The 21,533-nt window shown below is 44.1% G+C and overlaps 1 protein-coding gene across 2 annotated transcripts in view; it reads left to right on the top strand.

Moving 5' to 3' along the window:
• The window catches only part of SEH1L (SEH1 like nucleoporin), a 91,519-nt gene that overhangs the window by 16,738 nt on the left and 53,248 nt on the right, over positions 1–21,533 (top strand). For both annotated transcript variants that reach the window (XM_068237129.1, XM_068237130.1), the window contains exons 4-8: positions 1,248–1,459; positions 4,792–4,890; positions 9,733–9,873; positions 14,363–14,520; positions 16,103–16,250. In XM_068237129.1, the coding sequence (XP_068093230.1) occupies positions 1,248–1,459; positions 4,792–4,890; positions 9,733–9,873; positions 14,363–14,520; positions 16,103–16,250 (758 nt within the window). The remainder of the gene's footprint in view (positions 1–1,247; positions 1,460–4,791; positions 4,891–9,732; positions 9,874–14,362; positions 14,521–16,102; positions 16,251–21,533) is intronic.

Below are 21,533 nucleotides of genomic sequence, written 5' to 3'. Positions count from 1 at the left end.
CGACTTAAATTTATGCACGGAGAATGGGGGAGCAAAGGAGGACATGGAGAGCAAAGGGGGACAGAAGCGGACACACAGGGTGTGCAAAGGAAGACACGGGGACAGAGGGGGACACACAGGGTGTTCAAAGGAAGACACAGGGACAGAAGGGGACACACAGTGTGCAAAGGAAGACACAGGGACAGAAGGGGACACTCAGAGGGAGCAAAGTAGGACATGAGGACACATGGGGGAGCAAAGGAGGGCATGGGAAAGAAGGGGACACATGGGGAACACAAGTTGGCATAAAGGGAAACATAGGGAAGCAAAGGAGGATACAGGGACAGAAGGGGACTTAAAAGGGGAGCAAAAAAGAGGACATGGGGACACAGTAATTGGGGGAGAACATCTACAAGACGTCCCTGGACCATGGACGCACTTGGTTTAGTTTTTTTATTATATGCCAAAAATACGGTATGTGGATTTTTTATTTTTTTTTTTCTGTGGGAAACAGACACCTGGTATAAAAGGCCTGCCCACAGAGTAGAATTTGATTCTCAGCTATTGGACATATCCCCATTATAAGCCACTGGTATCTGCATGTCACTGTGATTATTAATGGGGTCCCGAGAAAATGGGTTCTTGAGATGGCTCTTTTTAAATATTTTTGAAACCGCACTTCAGCAGCAAATATTGGGCACTTGTGCTTAGTCATTAAAAATTTACAGACTCTTGCTCTGACTTCTAATACATGTAAGCTGTCATTTAAAAAAAAAATGCTGAAAATGTTAAATTTCATAAATACTGTAAATGTCGTCATAATAAATAACTTGTTTATACAGCAGTAGTACTGCTCAGTCCACAGAAACTAAAATGCAAACCAAACAAAGACATTCACTTTTTATAGCTCCGGCTATAAAGCAGTCACTGAATGGTCTAAGTAAGGCCCGTTTCACGCTGGCAATAAAGTGGCAAACGGATCCGATTACTGGTTGATCAGATCCGTTTTCACTCCGTTGCCACTAGGCTGCTTCAGTTCCGTTTCCCCATGTCGCCTTCACTAATGCAATGTGCAGCTGAGCTACTGTGCAGAAATGAGAAACTCTTACTGCTGAGCAAAGACCTGTAAATCTCTTTATTATCAGGACCAGGACCTATTTTTAGTCTCACTGCCTTATACAGTGTATTTTTCTTTTGTTTTATGTGGTTGTTGTTTAAGATGAATATACATTTGTGTTTCCATTTGCAAACATTGTGTATCGTTTTAGGTTAAGAGAACTACACTTGTGGACAGTAGAACATCTGTAACAGATGTAAAGTTTGCCCCCAAGCACATGGGCTTAATGCTAGCCACGTGTTCTGCAGATGGCGTGGTGAGAATTTATGAGGCCCCTGATGTCATGAATCTCAGCCAGTGGTCTCTACAGCATGAAATCTCCTGTAAGCTCAGCTGTAGTTGCATCTCCTGGAATCCTTCCAGGTAAGTAAAACTTTGCTTGCTGTTATTTGCATTGATACTGTGACGTTTGCGGAATCGTTTCCGTGGTCAGCGCACCAGACGTGCGCTGACGCGGCGGAAATCCTCCACAAACGTGTAATTGGGAGAACCCAGGTTAGGTGCAATGCACCAGTACAGGGTAATTCCCACCAGCAGACGGAGCTGTGGAGTGCAGACGAGCACAGCCTCTGCACGGCCACAGATGCCAGAAGGGAATTGTACGAGCAGGATCAAGCAGGGCTGAATAGCCCTCAAGAGGGCTGAATAGCCCTCAAGAGAAATAGCACAGGGACAGACAGAATGTGTGTTCACCAATCTAACCGCCACCCAGTGACGGTGAACACACATCTGCAGAAACAAAAGCGGGAATGCAATCGCAGGAGAGAGGCGATTGCCAACAGGCACCAGACTGAGAAGGACAGAGCATGAGTAGCAAAGGCACAGCAAACAACAATCAGAAGATAAGGAAAATAACAAACGCTAGCTAAACGCGAACAACGCACTCATTTGCAACAGCGAACGCGTTTCTGCACGATCACCGCGCGTTAGGCGCCCAGTGATAAGCGTGCCACCCTAACTGACCAATGACAGACAAACGCGAAATGGAGAACGCGAACGCTTGCTTAAACGGTTACCTCACCGAGCCTACAGCAAGCGTTCGTATCAGACAAGACAGACAGACAGGTGGGGCTGTCAGTAGCAACCGCTGCTCTGGCCAGCACCCCTAAGGCAGAGATACAGAAGGAGGCACTGCAACTACCACTAGGGCAAGTGCGATCCAGACAGATGGAGCAGCCAGCAGCAACCGCAGCTCTGGCCTGCACTCCGACAGACAGAACGATTCCCTGTCGACCGCCGCTGGCGCCAAGGCAATCGAGGCACAGAAGGAAGCACTGCCACTACCATTAGGGCTAATGCAATCCAGACAGATGAACAGAAGGGGCTACCAGTAGCAACCCCTGCTCTGGTTAGCAACCCCAGACAGACAGAACAATTCCCTGTCGACCATCGCTGGCGACAAGGCAATCAAGACACAAAGATGTACAGGCAAGACAGATAATACAATCTGACTGCACTAGAGGGAATGCCTAGTACAGTCCCAAGAATTACTCTAAGATAATCTTTGACAAACAGACAAGGCTGACACTCTAGGAGTGTTTAGCAGTAACAAACCATTAAGATGACCAGCAAAGGATTCTGGGAGAACATGGTATTTATACTGCCAGCCTTCAAAGGAAACAGGCAGGCAATTTGCATAACAAATGTATGCAAATTCCACTGCAGCAGAGCAGGTCTGAAACTTGCAAAGCAAAGACAGGTCTCTTTTTTTCCAGAGACCTGCAGCCCTCAGAGTTAAGGAATGGTCAAACAGCTGTCTGTCTGTGCAGACAGCTGAGCGGATCATTACAGATACATTTTTAAACCACCTTCTGCATAGCAGTGCTGATTTCACAAATTCCTGGCAGGAAATTACTGGAAAGGAGTGTATTGATTGGCTAGATCAGTCAGTCAGATTTTAGCTTTTAAAGAAAACAAATATTGTAAAACGATGCTGTGGACAACTCCATTTCTGCTCCCATTTTTGTGTGCACCAGCCTCTGTAAGGTTTCCCTTAGGCCTGGAGCACACCAGAGGAGTTTTTCTGAGTGTTTTGAGTTTTTAAATCTGCTGCTAATGTTATCCTATGTGTCTGTGCACACGGAAACAATGAGGTTTTGGAAAAACCCCATAGCATTACATTGGGAAGAGCTTTTAGAGGTTTCAAAAGCTCTTCCCAATGTAATGCTATGGGTTTTTTTACAAAACCTCATTTCTCCAGTGTGCACAGACACATAGGATAACATTAGCAGCAGATTTAAAAACTCAAAACGCTCAGAAACTCCTCTGGTGTGCACCAGGCCTTAGGTCATACTGCCATTGCTGGGAAGAAGAAATCTTATTTGTTTGTTTATATGGCACTGGCATTCAGTGGCGTAGCTAAAGAGCTGTGGGCCCCGATGCAAGTTTTACATTGGGGCCATATATATATATATATATATATAAATAACGATTGATATGGCACACCAAAACCTGCCAAGGACAACTACCGTGTCAGAGGTGCAAGAAGGGGATGGGGAATAGTTTAATTATTACCACTATTCAAAGTATCTATAGAAGTCATTATTACCAGCACAGGATCAATAAAAAGCTAATACTGCAGTTGAGGGAAGGCCCCTCGGGGCCTCTCTGGCCTAAGGGCTCCGATGCGGTCGCAACTTCTCCACCCCCTATTTCTACGCCCCTGTGGCATTGTAAAATTTCTAACCAGTGGTGTTAAACTAAAACCTATTTAACCTTATTTCCATGAGCAGTATTATCCTTTGAGTGTTCATACAGTATATGTAGTCGTGTAGTTTGGATCCTGGGTGTACAGCTTCAGTGCCAATTTCTACCATGTACTTCTAATGGAAATAAGTTGATTCTCTGTTACAGATTTAATGTGTCATGGCTAAGAATAATAAATAGCAAATCTATTATAGAAAAAACAACTGCCACCTGTGATGACATTGATGTTTAGAATGAGCCATGATCACGGAGTGTAACATGAAAATTGGTTAACTACAACGGAGTTGAAGAAAACTTGTAACATGCAGAATGTATGGGTGGACTGCTCCAATCAACATAGTAAAAATGTTTTGTTCGTCAGCGCTCGTTAAAAAAAACTCCACAGTGATGCTATCTACGCCTACAAGTGCTATATGGCAGTATTTGTATAGCGCCTTTCTCCTGTCGGACTCAAAGCGCTTGCGAGGCAGCCACTAGAGCGCACTCAGTAGGCAGTAGCAGTGTTAAGGAGACTTGCCCAAGAAACTCCTTACTGAAATAGGTGCTGGCTTACTGAACAGGCAGAGCCGAGATTTGAACCCAGGTCTCCTGTGTCAGAGGCAGAGCCCTTAACCATTACACTATCCAGCCACTATATAGTAGTTTGGGCAATTTTTAACTCATAATTCTTAGCTGTAGATGATCTTAAGTAGTTTAGAGGTGTAGAAAAAAAAATTGCTCACATTAATTTGTGTTTTCTTTTCTGTATTTTTGTCCAACTGCTTAGATATATTCTCTCTCTCTCTGGGCAGGTGGTGGTAGTATTATTTTAGCTTGCATTGCCAGTGCATTTGCACACACCCGCACTCAGCTAGTGGTTGTGCCATACAAGTGCTCTGACAAACCATAAACCAGTATTCCAGTATTCTGAACTTTTATCTTCATGTATATTGTGATATTGTCGGTGTACGGTTTATTGCCACGGTTTCAAATGTTCTTTCCTCTTACAGTTGTAGAGCTCATTCTCCTATGATTGCAGTCGGCAGTGATGACACCAGCCCTAATATAATGGGAAAAGTGCAGATCTATGAATACAATGAGAATACAAGGTAAAATAACAATTATTTCTGTAAGTAAACCAGTGTATTTGAATTTTACTGTGATGGTAATACTTAATGTTGGTCACACTCCAGCTACATTGCTGTTAGTGGGTTGAAAGACCACTCTCACGAAAATCTTAAACTTTAAAAATATAAGTAAACAAATACAGATAAGTATGTTTCTGTCAGAGTAACATGAGCCACAAATTACTTTTCTCCTATGTTGCTGTCACTTACAGTAGATATCTGACAGAGCCGACAGGTTCTGGACTAGCCCATCTCCTCATGGGGGGTAATTTATGACTTTTTTTTTTTTTCTGGAAGAAACGCACTTTATATTTATACGGGGAAGATCTTCCCCGTGTGTTTACATTTACCCTGGAATCCACTTCAGGATTCAGGGGCGTACTTAAGCGTACGCAGAATCCTGAAGTGGTTAAAATGTTAAGATTTTCGCAACAGTGGTCCTTTAAGCTACATCCTTACCTAGCAATGTTCTTGCAAGATCTGTCACGTAACGGATCGGATAGCGATCCCTGGCAGGCAACAGAGCTGCCACGACACTGTACATACAGCTCAGTCTCTGGCTGACTACGTTTGTTTTGTTGTTGGGGGTGGGCGGTAGAGGGACAACAAGCACGTGTGCCAGAGCGGCTTAATGTTAGTGGGGGAGCAGCAAAAACAATGGCGTAGCTTGGGGCCCAGCATCGCTAAAGATCTGACACAACGGGCCTTATGCAATTCATTTTTTCTCTTGAGTTTTCTCCTAGGTGGTATTTTCACACCTTACCAATAAAATGCCTTTTAAAGGGATACTGTAGGGGGGTTGGGGGAAAATGAGTTGAACTTACCCGGGGCTTCTAATGGTCCACCGCAGACATCCTGTGTCCGTGCAGCCAGACACCGATGCTCCGGCCCCGCCTCCAGTTCACTTCTGGAATTTCTGACTTTAAAGTCAGAAAACCACTGCGCCTGCGTTGCCGTGTCCTCGCTCCCGCTGATGTCACCAGGAGTGTACTGCGCAGACACAGACCATACTGGGCCTGCGCTGTGCGCTCTTGATGACATCAGCGGGATCGAGGACACTGCAACGCAGGCGTAGTGGTTTTCTGACTTTAAAGTCAGAAATTCCAGAAGTGAACCGGAGGCGGGGCCAGAGCATCAGTGAGTGGCTGCGCGGGCACAGGATGTCTGTGGTCGACCATTAGAAGCCCCGGGTAAGTTCAGTAAGTATCCCTTTAAGCCACCAGCAAGCAAGAAAATACTCAATTATTTTGATACCGTAGTACTTTTTTTTTTACCAACTTTTGGGTACTTTTTAAAATGCTGAAAAGTTAGTTTAAAGAGAAGGTGAAAATGATCTCCTAGGAGAAAACTCAGGTGAAAAAAATAATTGCATATGGGCCAACGTATCATCATGCGGCAACTGTACACACCTGCTGAGACCCAGATTGTTATCGGAACAATCTGTCGTTCATTTCCAGTGATTACTTCTTTCAGTTGGTGAGCCTCTTGCCTGGAGAAGCTGCGTTTCTCACATCCGATTGTATAGGAGATATCTTATTACCTGCCCTACACTGTGACACATCTTTCACTAGCTCTGACTGGTACTTTCCATCACTTCAGTCATCTTCACACTAATCCACTGACATCAGTGAGAATATTGCATGACTGATAACGCACTTGGTTCGCTTTGCCTTATGACAGGTATACCCACCTGTCTGCCAAGCCCCTCTTCTCCTCAGAGGCATCCCAGCAGCTTCATGGGCTACTCCCTTACTATTCATGCTGCTGGATAAAACTGGGGTCTTAAATCAGATCCTCTACTTAAAGACAAATGTTCACAGCCCCCGTGCATCTCTTTCAATAGATGTAAAAACCTTAGACCATTTAGTTAGAAGTGAATATAAAACGGAATAGACTAGGACATGGTTAAATCAGTCAAAAGTAGTGGGAAACTTCACATGTAACCGATGTATCTATTGTAGACATCTTAAACCAGGAAAGTGGTTCGCATTCCTGAATCAAACATATAAAATTCAACACTTCTTCAACTGTCGGACAGAAATGGTAGTCTGTGCAGTAACCTGTCCATGTAATTTGATGTATAATGGGTTGCAAAAGTATTCTGCCCCCTTGAAGGTTTCCACATTTTGTCAAATTACAGCCACAAACATGAATCAATTTTATTGGAATTCCACATGAAAGACCAATACAAAGTGGTGTACATGTGAGAAGTGGATCAAAAATCATACATCATTCCAAACATTTTTTACAAATAACTGCAAAGTGGGGTGTGCGTAATTATTGGGCCCCCTGAGTCAATACTTTGTAGGACCACCTTTTGCTGCAATTACAGCTGCAAGTCTTTTAGGGTATGTCTCTACTAGCTTTGCACATCTAGAGACTGAAATCCTTGCCCATTCTTCGTTGCAAAACAGCTCCAGCTCAGTCAGATTAGATGGACAGCGTTTGTGAACAGCAGTTTCCAGATCTTGCCACAGATTCTCGATTGGATTTAGATCTGGACTTTGACTGGGCTATTCTAACACATAGATATGTTTTGTTTTAAACCATTCCATTGTTGCCCTGGCTTTATGTTTAGGGGCATTGTCCTGCTGGAAGGTGAACCTCCGCCCCAGTCTCAAGTCTTTTGCAGTCTCCAAAAGGTTTTCTTCCAAGTTTGCCCTGTATTTGACTCCATCCATCTTCCCATCAACTCTGACCAGCTTCCCTGTCCCTGCTGAAGAGATGCACCGTGGGATGTTCAAGGCTTTGGAAATCTTTTTGTAGCCTAAGCCTGCTTTAAATTTCTCAATAACTTGATCTCTGATCTGTCTTGTGTGTTCTTTGGACTTCATGGTGTTGTTGCTCCCAATATTCTTAGACAACCTGAGGCCCTTACAGAACAGCTGTATTTGTACTGACATTAGATTACACACAGGTGCACTCTATTTAGTCATTAGCACTCATCAGGCAATGTCTATAGGCAACTGACTGCACTCAGATCAAAGGGGGCCGAATAATTATGCACACACCACTTTGCAGTTATTTATTTGTAAAAAAAATGTTTGGAATCGTGTATGATTTTCATTCCACTTCTCATGTGTACACCACTTTGTATTCGTCTTTCATGTGGAATTCCAATAAAATTGATTCATGTTTGTGGCAGTAATATGACAAAATGTGGAAAACTTCAGGGGGCCGAATACTTTTGCAACCCACTGTATATTGGAAAAACTACCAGGCCTATGGTGGAAAGATTGTCTGTACATTTTAGATCTATTGAAAAGGGAAGGGGAGCTAAGAGGTTAATTGACCATGTTAGGGATCGGCATGTGGACAACCCAGAATGTCTGAGCTTCTTTGGTATTGATAAATGTGTAGAAAATAAAAGGGGGGGGGGATAGATGGGGATGAGAAACTTTTGCAGCTGTAAAGTAGGTGGATTATCCGACTAGGCACAGAGGGTCCATCTGGATTCAATGATAGGATTGATATGGGGATTTTTTTTTAATAAAAGTTATTAGGGCACAGTGATCATGGGGAGCCTTTAAGAGGTATTTTATGCACCCTATGGACCACAGTGAGTGCCACAACAATGGTGAAACCATTACAGTTGTGTTTGAAAATTATGTGAATGGGACCAATGATGTGGATACTGAGATGTACTGGGGTATATCCCATGGTTATCTGGGTCCTATGATTGAGGTCTTATGAGTATTGTATATAATGATTGTCCCCATTATGTACTCTGTGTCCCTATTCATTCCTATTCTGTATACTGGGTTGTGAATGTAAAAATGAATTCCATGAGACTTATGATAAATAGTGGATAGTTCTGGCGTTTTCGTCTAGCCTGCCTTATTGAAGTCTCACTTTACTGAATTGTTCTGAGTATATAATTGAAATAACTCATTTGAATTTCCTTACTTTATTATTCTGGATGATTGTTAATGTGACTGTACATTTTTTTTAAAATTTGTATTGTAGTGTTTTGTATGTCTCACAATAGCCCGCTCTGTTTGACTGAAAATCTACATGGTGCTTTTACAGCCCCTACTCTATGGGCCATTGGTGTACACTTTATCACCTGTTAGACTCTGCAATTTTATGTGCAGCCACTAGATGGCAGCAACACTTAGTGGAAATAAGTAAAAAAAAAACAGATTCATAATATGGGGTTAAGTAATTCCCATTCAAGTTATCTTTACAACCACAAGATGACAGTAATATACCACATTACGTACGCTGATACGCATGAAGCATTCCAAAGAAAGGAAGTCGTCGGTCTCTATGTGTAATTTAGACGTATGAGGAAATTACGTCACTAGTAGGAGTGGCGATTGACGTATAATAGACTACAGGTGCAGAGAAAGCAGGTGAATGGCTGCCATTGGTGGATGGAGTATTGAGGGGGCGTAGTTTTCAGTATATCAGAACGGGATGAGGTATTGGGGGTTATACGGTCTCGAGAAAGCCCTTATTGAGGGGCGAAACTATCGTTGACCATCCTCCACACCACGTTATACCACTTCATACCACCTCCTGAATAATGATTATTGCTTGATTGTCTCTTATTACAAATGTTTTTATGGAAGAAACATATTAAAGTTTGGAATTATATTGAAGTATTGTATGGTGAGTTGCTCCTGGATATTCTATTCGTTTTGAATGACATTATGATTGAAGCTTTTTTCATCTGGATGTTGCACCGCTGTTAGTGGACTGTGAAGTTGTAAGGCATAGGTGTGCACTCGCTCTTTCACCTCCTTTGATTTATATAATATTATGTTTACTGCCTTTAAGAAGAATGTGCACGCATTAATTGACCATTTGGAATCTTTGCAGGAAATATGTGAAAGCAGAAACCTTTATGACTGTCACTGATCCAGTCCACGATATTGCCTTTGCTCCAAACTTGGGTAGATCCTTCCACATCCTTGCAGTAGCAACTAAAGATGTCCGCATTTTCACCGTGAAGCCTTTAAGGTGAGGCTTTTAGGATTTGGGGTAATAGTTCAAATGGAAAACTCCAAGTCAGATTTCTTTATGCTTACTTACTAAAATGCCACATGAAATGAAATCTAAACTGATATTCTTGGTGTAGCGTTATCTATTTTTTTTTTTCTTTTACTTGGGATGGAATACGAACTTCTGTTTTCCACAAAGAAAACAAAACGTACTCAATGGAAAATACCCCATAATGGCATATTAGAAGGCATGCTTCTGTAACTACAAGTTATGCCTTGATGCAGTGCTGCTACTATGAGGAGAGTTGTCACTAATTATTACTACTACAAGCTAGGTCTGAGGCTGGATTCACAGTGGTCAGAAAACGCATGCAAAATAATGACTGCGAACTACAGTGGAGACTGGACATAGATTTTAATACAAAGCCTGCATGCAGCAAGTTAGAATAACGTGATCAGTTACAACACAGTACTGTGAACAGTCCCATAGAATTGTATGGGCATTGAGTTGACATGCAGAATTATTCTGCAGTGCAACTGACCACTGTGAACAGGGCCTTACACTTCATCTGTCTATAAGAAGTTTTTTGTTGTAAGTATTGTGTTTATATAATTACCAGTAGGTGGTGCAATGGCACTGCTTATTAGTGGACTTTTGTTACATAGATGATGACTTGGCATTGACTGCTCCTGTAATGTGTACATAAAATATCAAAAACCATGACCCAAACAGTACATCTATAGTGAACAAAACTTGTGTCACCCTAGATGTGATAATTCTCAAATCAGTTAGATCCACTTTACACTAGAACTATGTATTTGTTAATGTTAATCCGTTGGTGACCTGTGCACGCTTACATTTAGCGTCCCTATCAATTCACTTAGGGCCTGTTTCCACTACACGCAGATTGGATGCAGAAAAACTGACTCCAATGAATGCCTATGGGCCTGTCTCTACTAAATGCAAATTTACTGATGCAGATTTTCCCATAGGCATTCATTGAAGTCAATTTTTTTCTGCATCCAATCTGCGTGTAGTGGAAACAGGCCCTAAAACGTGTGCATCTTCCCAAGATGCTGGATGTAAAAAAACACTATAGTATGGAAATAGTGAAGTGCATAAGTGTGAAAGCTATGATAGTTTTCTTTAGGACAACTACATGCACATCCCTATGTTTTCCCTTCCTGCATTAAGACCTACCATTAAATTCTTAGCACTGAGATAGCCTTCACTGTTCACTATGGTTTTGATACATAGTTAATTATATACATTCTTAATTACAATTACATACCGTATTTTTTGGACCATAAGACGCACCCAGGTTTAAAGGACAAAACCCAGGAAAAAAAAACATTATTATAAACCTGGTGCGTCCATGGTGCAGGGACATCTTGTGGCGGTTCTCCCCCAAGCTGTACTGTGTGGCAGTACACAATAGATAAAGCTGGGGTCACAGAGCCAGCTGGAAATAAAAAGAATTATGAAATAGAATACGAGAAAACAAATGGCACGATACTAGTATAGAACAATAAAGGGGCTAAACTAATCCCATCATAACACTTAAAAGCACATAAACAGTCAGATAAAGCTAGCCATTAATACTAATATAGCATGATTATATTTAACAATGCAGCAAACTGTTCAGCCAATAAATACACAGATAAGTGTACACTCATGTCTACATACCACATTCAGCCAAGCCAGTATAGAACTCTGGAGGTCCACTGCAATAGCGAGCTAGCTGCAGTGTTAGGCAGTGTCCAGAGATTCAGCTCCTGAGTGCGGCCTACTTCCGGTGCTGAAGCCAGGGCCTAAATTAGCATCCTCATGCTGCCTACGCATGGGGGGTCAGTGCGGTAGTCACTGCGATTCTACCTGGTATCTTGAATCAGTGGACCTCTAGAGGGAAGGTGAGAGACCCCTGAGGATCTGCTGGATGCAGGTAGGGTTTAAATTGCTGGCATAGAACTGCTCATGGTAGCGGAGGCCAGGCTGCTTCTGCATGAGGTTGGCGCAGTAACTACCTCTATTCTGCCGCCGGGTATCTTAAATCCGTGGTCCTCAGAGGGAAGGTGAGAGACCCCTCAGGACCTGCTGGATGCTGGTAAGAGTTGAAAGTGCAGGCATAGAAGTGCTCACGGTAGCGGAGCCCAGGCTGCCTCTGCATGGGGGTCGGCGCAGTAACCACCGCGATTCTGCCGCCAGATATCCTGGATCCATGGCCATCAGTAAGTTAACTGTGAGAGATCCCTCACGACCTGCTGGATGCAGGTAAAAATTGAAATTGTGGGCATAGACGTGCTCATGGCAGCAGAGCCCAGGCTGCCTGTGCATGGTGGTCTGTGTGGTAAACACTTTAATTCTGCCGCCAGGTATCTTAAATCCATGGTCCTCAGTAGGGGTAAGGTGAGAGAACCCTCAGGACCTGCTGGATGAAAATTGCTTGCATAGAAGTATTCCGGACAGCAGAGCTCTCATGACTGCATCTACAGCCACGCTAACAATGCCCCCCGACGCTGTGCAAAAGTCAGACACCAATCATCTCAGTAGCATTCGGACCACAGGACGCATGCAATCACACACACACACACACACACACACACACACACACACACACACACACACACACACACACACACACACACACACACACACACACACACACACACACACACACACGGAAAGTCTTATGGTCTGAAAAATACGGTAGTTCATTGGATGAAGTTTTGAGTTGGAGCACACTTTAGGCACCCAAATAGGTTAGGCATTTCTGTAGACTTTTATGGATCCAACTACTTTTTATGCGTGACAGTATTGAACACTGAGGTGCACTATAGCTGTTAAAAAGCCACTGTGAACAGACGTCAGTCACGTTTTTGTGCCTTACAGATATGGAGGAATGGGCTGTTTACAGCTTAAAGTGTATATGTTGAAATTGTTTTTGCTTTATCCGCTCAACAATGCCCACACATGGAGTGACAGAGCAGCGGGGGAAGAGAAGTATAGCATACCGTACAATAAAAATCTGAAGTATAGTTGGGGTGTGAACACCCCCCAACCACCACCTACTCTCTGCCACCTGCATTTTGGGTGTCAAGTGTTTATCTGCAAGTGATAAGTCCGCAGAGCTAGCTTTGGAGCTTCCTGCAGGATGAATAGTTAACTGTCCTCACTCCAGCTTTCATACACATGACTGCAATCACATGACACTGAGCCTGGAGCTCAGGTGGTCCTTTCAGAAGCTGCAAGGGAGTGGCAGTAGCTGGAGCAAGGAGAGGTGGATATACCTGCTACATCACGCTCCAAAGCCGTCCCTGTACCTAACGGCGCACTCCAATACGTGCTTTGCATAGGGGGGCTACATGGGAACATTGGGAGGTCTGCCCACCAGCTGACGTGGCCTTTGGCCTATTTTGTAGGCCAAACGTGTTTGTGTGTATGGGGGGGAGGTGGTATGATATGCACATGGCGCCTTATCCACACGTATATGCGGTATGTATCGGTGGCTAGTTTATACTTATGCAGAAATCTCTATGAAGCGTTTTCGTTGTATTGCTGTTATTGGACTAGATTGAGGGTAGTGTTCTGCTGCAAATGAATGCCAGCTCAAACTGCCTTCTAGAGGCTGCCTGCAGTAAAGCTGGTTGTGGTTAAAGTAGACCTGAACTCTTGCAGAGGACAGAAGTAAAACCTAGAGAAATGCACCCTTTGTGTGGGTATTTAGAGAATTTAGACTGTTTAATTCCCCCTCATCTGTCTAATCACAAGTTGTAATTTGTTCTCTCCCTTGGATCACATGACTGACATGACAGAGGTGGCAGATAAACTTGTTTGAAAGCACAGGATGTTAACAATACGTCTGCTTCCATGAATCAGGAAGTAGAAACAGTGCAGATTTATTTCAGGATTTCTATCAGCTGCAACAAAAATGTTTTTTGTAAAAAGGTTATTATGCTGTTGCGTATCTTTTAGAGCAGAGAGGACGTTCCGCTTTAAGGCTAGGTTTACACTGAATACCTTTGTGCATTAATGAGTGCGTTTTCAAGCACTTCTTTATGTATTGGGTCCAAAGTGCACAAAAAAATCCATGGGGGAAGCCTCATTAGGATCCAAAGGCTTCCCCCTCCCGAGGTAAGTATCCCTCCCAGAGGGTTGGTTTTCCTCACAGATTATCTTTAACTTTATTTGTAGCACTTGCAGGAGCACTAGAAGATTTAAACCCCTCCATATATTTAGTCACCTCCTTACTCTTTCACACCCTGCCCTCCTTTCATTTTCATTCCTGGGTTCATTGGAACCCTGGCTTACATTTGGGTGTTGTAGGTTGGAAAGCAAAGTTCTGTTTTTTTCTCTCATGCTACAGTTACATAAAAAGATCTTGATACATTGAACGGAGCACGATGTTCTGCAGGTGAAGCGATGCTCTGAATTCAGAGGTTTGCTTATGGATTTCCAGAATTTTATATAACTAGTATATTTTCAGACTTTAGACCTTTTTCTTTTCCAGAAAAGAACTGACCTCTGCTGGTGGTGTGACGAAATTTGAAATCCACACAGTGGCACAATTCGAAAATCACAATTCGCAGGTGTGGCGGGTCAGCTGGAACATAACTGGAACTGTTCTGGCATCATCAGGAGACGATGGAACTGTTAGATTATGGAAAGGTCAGTTCACAATTTATGTTATAAGAGAACGCGAGGTGGGTTTGAAGAATATTATCTGCATACAGAGGCTGGATCTGCCTATATAGCCCAGCCTCTGTTGCTATCACAAACCCCCCTAAGGTCCCCCTGCACTCTGCAATCCCTCATAAATCACAGCCATGCTGCTGACAAACAGCTTGTCAGAGCTGGCTGTGTTTATCTCTATAGTGTCAGTCTGCTGCTCTCCCCGCCTCCTGCAGAACTCCAGTCCCCGCCTGCATCCCTTCCCTTCCTGCTGATTGGAGGGAAGGGACAGGGGCAGGGACCGGAGCTCTGCAGGAGGCGGGGGAGCAGCTGAGACTGACACTACAGATGTATACACAGCCTCACAGCACGGCTGTGATTTATGAGGGATTGCAGAGTGCAGGGGGACCTTAGTGGGGTTTGGGATAGCAACAGAGGCTGGGCTGTATAGACAGATCCAGCCTCTGTATGCAGATAACATTCTTTAAACACACCTCGGGTTCTCTTTAACTCACGCAAGACATAGCGCAATAATCCACCTGTGAGGGTTTTTTGGGGTAAAGGTTTTTCTTTTCTTATGAGCAGAATAGAATTGCAATTCATTTCAGTAAACCAGTTTCTAACATGACGCAGCAAAGTCTCCAGACTTTGTTAATGAGAACTATACCCTGTTATCTTTAAAGAGGAACTGTAACCAATGATTGAACATCCCTATCAGTAGCTGATACCTTCTTTCCCACAAGAAATCTTTTCCTTTTCTCAAACAGATCAGGGGGCTCTGTATGACTGATATTGTGGTGAAGCCCCTCCCACAGTGTGATGTTAGCACAAGGGTGCTGACATCACATTGGCCTCAATTCACTAAGCTTTATCAATCACTTTATCGAACGTTTGATAATTTACCTCATGAGTAAACTTTTTTTTTCGATAAAACATTTGATAAATCTATAACACCTTAGTGAATTCAAAATTAGATTTTACTCATGAGGTAAATTATCAAACGTTCAATAAAGTGTTCGATAAAGCTTAGTGAATTGAGGCCATTGTGGGAGCCTTGTTGCATTTTGGGAATAATAACATCTGTTTCCATCTGCTAAAAATGCATCGTCTCTAAACACAGATATGACCTGCCAGCAGTAAAGATGTCACCATGTGATAAGTGTCAGAATGTAAATCCGGGAGAGTAAAGATTTTCCCATGGGCAATCACTAACTAAATCATGTAGAAATATTGTAAAAATTAAAGCACTTTTTTTCATTACGTTCTTTTAACTGCAGTTCATCTTTAACCAGTTCAGGACCATAGGCGTACATCCCCTAGTGACCAGGCTATTTTTTTTACAATTTAGTTGCGCCCCCCCCCCGGCCAGCCAATCAGGGTGATCCCTTCTCATAGACATCAGCCTATGAGAGGGGATTGTGATCGGAGCCTCTCTAGGGGACAGCTGAGTGACACAGCTGTGCCCAGTACAGCGCTGTCGTAGAAAGCAGCGCTGTACAATGTAAATAGCCTTCTAACAGTTTGAAAAAAAAAATCCTTATGTACTTTTTAACCATTTTCTCCCCTTCACTTGATTCAGCTAACTACATGGACAACTGGAAGTGTACAGGTGTATTGAAAGGTGATGGTAACCCCGTGAACGCCAGCCAGCAAGGATTCCTTGCTTCCTCAGTTGGATCCGCCAATCAGAGTTTACCAAACTCTATCAATGGTTCAGCTTCTGGCAGGCAAGTGTTGCATGCTTCTCTTTACTGAGATAAGTGACACCTTGTGTACTGACATGAAAATAACACCGTATGATTTAACATGTTGTTCAGATTGAGTTGTGTTGCACGTGTCTTTCAATATATTAGACAATACTGAGTGGGCTAAACAACTGTTATAAGGCTGTAGACACACTGTGATCGCTTTCTGAGCAAATTAAAAAAAAAAGGCTTCCATTGGCATTAAATTGGCGGTAAAACTGCCTCAATTGTGTATTTTTTAAAAATTGTGATTGCTGCGATTTTACAGCAAATCGATGGGATCGCTTTTTAAAAAAAACGCTCAGAAAGAACTGATGGTCAGGAAAGCACTCAGAAAGCGCTCACAGTGTGTCTACAGCCTAACACCTAACGGTTACATTTTAAGCATAGCTAAAATATGACAGGAATGAGGTAAAGTGTTTCAAACGTGTAGATATCTCCATATATATGATAATTTGATTGGCCAGTGTAGATTTCACCTAGCCATCTTCTGCAAGAAATACTTGTCATTTGAGCTAATGCATACCTCCCAACTTTTTTGAGATGAGAAAGAGGGACACTTAAGCCATACCCATGCCACACCCCTTGTCACGCATACCATAAAGATTTCATAAGAAAAATATGTTGTTTTATAATTCAAACCACACTCGTCCTTTCTATCCTGGTTCATTTTCCTTCATCGTAACATTTTCAAATCAGAAGTATATAAATTTTAAAGGAGTTATCAGGGAAAATGTACTGCGCCTGCGCGAGCGGCGCTGTCAATCACCGCAACGTGGGCCGGAGCGGACTGAGCAGGCGCAGTAGTTCTGCGCCTGCGCAGTCCGCTCCGGCCCATGTGGCAGTGATTGACAGTGCCGCTCACACAGGCGCAGTACAGGCCGACCTCTGGCATCATTGCCGGGGACCGGGAGCAAGCTGCTGCGAATGGCTGCGGGCAGAGCTGCGGCGAGGAACATACTGGGAGCTTGGGGCTGGAGGAAGCCCCGGGTAAGTAGCACTTATTTGATTAATTTTCCCTGATAAATCCTTTAAAGGATGGGAATAAAGTTTAAAGTCAGTCAAATACATTTTTAGTAGAGAAATATATATATTTACATAAAAAGAGGGACAAGGTCCTGAAAGAGGGACAAATGAGGAGGAAAGAGGGACAGGGCTCCCAAAGAGGAACTGTCCCTCCCAAAAGAGGGACAGTTTGGAGCTATGCAAATGAGCATTCTCGACTAAAACACAACCCGCTTGGGATGGATTCTGTGTTTGGAGTAGCATGTACATGGCAGTTTGTAGCTGGTGAATACAGAAGCTTGCTGCATTAACGGCGGGTTTCCACTTGTAAATGATGCAAATGCGGCTACGTAGCCGCATCGCATCACTTCCGCCGCCAGCCGCATCACTTCCCCATCTCCCAATGCGGAAGTCCATGGGGGAGATGGGACGCAGCTGCGGGCGGATGCGACCATGCGATAATCTGCAGCATGTTGCAGATTTTCGGATCGCACCGCTCCGCACAACATGCACGCAGTGGAAACTCTTCCACTGGTGTGCATGTGTTGCAGGACACCTGCGGTGCGATGCGGCTGTGTAGCCGCATCGCACCGCTCCTAGTGGAAATGGGCCCTTACATAGATTTTCCCAAACTGGCTCAATAAGGCTCGTTTCAGCAGGGGTAGCACAGTTTACCGGAGACATTTCTCTGTGATGTCTACCCGTATGTCTTCAGATTTTAAGACCGTTGTATCTGCTTGCTGGCCTGCTATCAGCAGACTAAAGTATAATATCTATGGCTAGCTTTAAAGTTTATACTGATAATGCAATATTAGTACAAAAATGCATTCATGTAAAGAGTGTTAATATTTGTCCACAGTCTTTCTAATAACATCTGCAGGGTTTTCCATATAGAAATAGTGCTGCTCCAAAACAGTACTTAACCTCCCCGGCGTTCTATTGAGATCGCCAGGGAGGCTGCGGGAGGGTTTTTTTTTAATAAAAAAAAAACTATTTCATGCAGCCAACTGAAAGTTGGCTGCATGAAAGCCCACTAGAGGGCGCTCCGGAGGCGTTCTTCCGATCGCCTCCGGCGCCCAGAATAAACAAGGAAGGCCGCAATGAGCGGCCTTCCTTGTTTTGCTTAGATCGTCGCCATAGCGACGAGCGGAGTGACGTCATGGACGTCAGCCGACGTCCTGACGTCAGCCGCCTCCGATCCAGCCCTTAGCGCTGGCCGGAACTTTTTGTTCCGGCTGCGCAGGGCTCAGGCGGCTGGGGGGACCCTCTTTCGCCGCTGCTCGCGGCGAATCGCCGCAGAGCGGTGGCGATCAGGCAGCACACGCGGCTGGCAAAGTGCCGGCTGCGTGTGCTGCACTTTATTTGAAGAAAATCGGCCCAGCAGGGCCTGAGCGGCAGCCTCCGGCGGTGATGGACGAGCTGAGCTCGTCCATACCGCTCAGGAGGTTAATCGGAAAGCAGAAACTTGTCTGTCAGCGCAATCTAGCCAGTAGACATAATGATGCTGATTTAGGTCACTAACTTGTCACTTGCAAGCCAAAGTGTAGCACAATGTTATCCTCCCTCCAAAAGCCTGTACTGCGCACTTTCTGTATAGCAAGGCTAGCAGGCGTTAATGGCCAACTGAGAGGAGCAAAAGACGCACAGGCATTTGTTGGCTGTATGACAATCAGCATCTGGATACTAAGGATTCGCTAGTTTTTTGCTGTACTATGAATGTTGTATTGAACAATACACTTGGTGGTGGTATTTGAGGGTAAAAGGATTTAAAGAGAGTCTGAAGCGAGAATAGATCTCGCTTCAGACCTCATATATAGCAGGGGCACGTGTGCCCCTGCTAAAACGCCGCTATCCCGCGGCTTAACGGGGGTCCCTGTCCCCCCAAATCCCCTCTGTAATGCGGGGGAGCGCTTCCGCATTGGGGCAGGGCTAACCGCCGCAGCCCTGCCCCACGCGCGTCTGTCAGCGCGTATCTCTGCCTCTCCCCCGCCCCTCTCAGTCTTCCTTCACTGAGAGGGGCGGGGGAGAGGCGGCGATGCGCGTCTGATAGACGCGCTGGGAGGCAGGGCTGCAGCCGTTAGCCCTTGCCTCCAGGAAGCAATAATCTATGACCAACTTGCGACCAAGGTTTGCGGGGGGTGGGTTGGGGGGGTCAGGGACCCTCGTGCAGCCGCGGGATAGCGGCGTTTTAGCAGGGGCACACATGCCCCTGCTATATATGAGAGCTGAAGCGAGATTTAGTCTCGCTTCAGTGTCTCTTTAAGTAACAGTACCTGCACATAGATTAAAGGTGCGTACACATGCCTGCAGATGGCGATAGAGGACGGACAGCGTTGGACTCGTGCGGAAGGTATGTCCAACACTGCCGATGCTGCGGGCCTCACGCGCTGGAACTTGGAGGAAGTTTGAAACCACTTCATTAAACATCACCATGCGGAAATGACGTCATTGTGGAAATCGCCACTTTGATGATTCTCAAATCATCTTGGTGATCATGATTTCGGTTTAAATTCGATTTCTCATTCAGGCCTAGTAGGGGGTTAGCAGAGCTGCACATATGGTACATTCTCAGTTGACTGAGAAATATTTAGTATGTTTTTTTGTAATAGTTTCTTAGAAGTCTGACAACTTGTGGCTAAAATAGAAACACAAACTTTGATTAGTATTTTTGACTGTTATTGGTTTACAATACATGGATAATTTCTCTTGAAAGTGTTTTTTTTTTTGTTTTTGGTTATTTTTTTACCTGTGGCCTACTGGTAATGGCTTTATTAAAAGCATATTAAATTCCTCAAATTTCAAGGTGACATTAACATCTGGCTAATGCTTGCAGCTTCTTTTGTATGTTTTCTAAATCAAAAATGTTATGTTTAATAGCCTATTATTGCAGTTTCATTAAAGTAAACCCGAGGTGGGGATTTATTAGTATAAAAAAAATTGGGGGGTGCCTTGAGGCCAAGGTTGGGGAACACAGATATAAGGCACTGCCTAAATGATCCATTTTATACATTAACTCAATTTACCCGTATACCACATAGATTTGGTAAAATTGGATGAAAAAGACTGGATCGTTAGTGGCCCCCTTTTAGGCAGTGTTAGGACTCCTTACTGAATAGATGCTGGCTAACTGAACAGGAAGAGCTGAGATTCAAACTCTGGTCTCCTGTGTCAGAGCCCTTAACCAGTACACTTTCCAGGCACACTCAGAAATTGATCACCAGGGCCCCATGCAATGACTGTATTTTTCAGATTGTGTAAGAGGACAGAAGGACAAAAGCCAAATGAAAGAAGATATATATACTAAATCTGGTGCAACCACGGTGCAGGGTGTTTTATGGACCCTTCCCATCTCCTACCCCCCCCCCCCCAATTATTCTGTTCCCCTTGTGCCTTCCTTGTACCTCTTGTGTCCTCCTCTGTCCTCTTGTGTCCCGTTACCCTTCCTAAGTCCCTGTGTTTTATGTCCCCCCTGTGTACATATTTACTATACATCGCAGCCACACCGCTCCGATTTAAGGAAGTGGCTGCAACAGCTTTAGAGAGCACTCTACCAATCAGGCAGGGGGCACTGCCCAGACCACCAATCACGGCCGCTCACTGCTCTCTTCTTAATCGTAGCCCATGGTCTCGAGGGTGAGACCATGGCTCCATCATTGGGGCCAATCACTGCACTCCTTGCTACTGTGGGATTGCAGTGATTGGTCCCAGTGATGGTGTTGTGGCCCCGCCCTCGAGACCATCGGCTCCAATTAAGAAGGGAGCAGTGATTGGCAGGTCTCCTTAGATCGGAGCGATGTGGCTGCAATGTACCAGAAAAAAAGTGTGTCTTATAGTTCGAAAAAATACAGTAACTTTTCTCCTTTAGTTTTCTCACAGGAGATATTTTCCCACCTTAAAGGAATTATCAAGCCAAAAAAAAAAGTTTCAATTACCTGGGTCTTCTACCAGCCCCATGCAGCCATCCTGTGCTCTCGACGTCACTAACTGTTGCTCCAGTCCCCCGCCACCTGCTAGTTTCGTTTTTTGCCGCCCTCTTTGTCGGCTGGCCGCATTGCTTACATTTTTTAGCTTTCTCACTGGTGCAGGAACATTAGCGCATACATTTTTTTTAGCATTAGCGGTGTAACGCGAAAATTTGTTCGTGTTGCATCGCTAACGCTAAAAAATGTATGCATTAAAGGGACACCGAGCAGTGCAGAAACTATGGAAAGATGCACATCATTTTAAAGCTCTCTTTCTCCTCTTTCCAATGATATATAA

The sequence above is a fragment of the Hyperolius riggenbachi genome, chromosome 5 (assembly GCF_040937935.1).
Source record: "Hyperolius riggenbachi isolate aHypRig1 chromosome 5, aHypRig1.pri, whole genome shotgun sequence".
NCBI classification, from domain to species: Eukaryota; Metazoa; Chordata; class Amphibia; order Anura; family Hyperoliidae; genus Hyperolius; species Hyperolius riggenbachi.
Note: the sequence above shows the minus strand (reverse complement) of the source record. Positions and strands in the feature narration are given on the sequence as shown.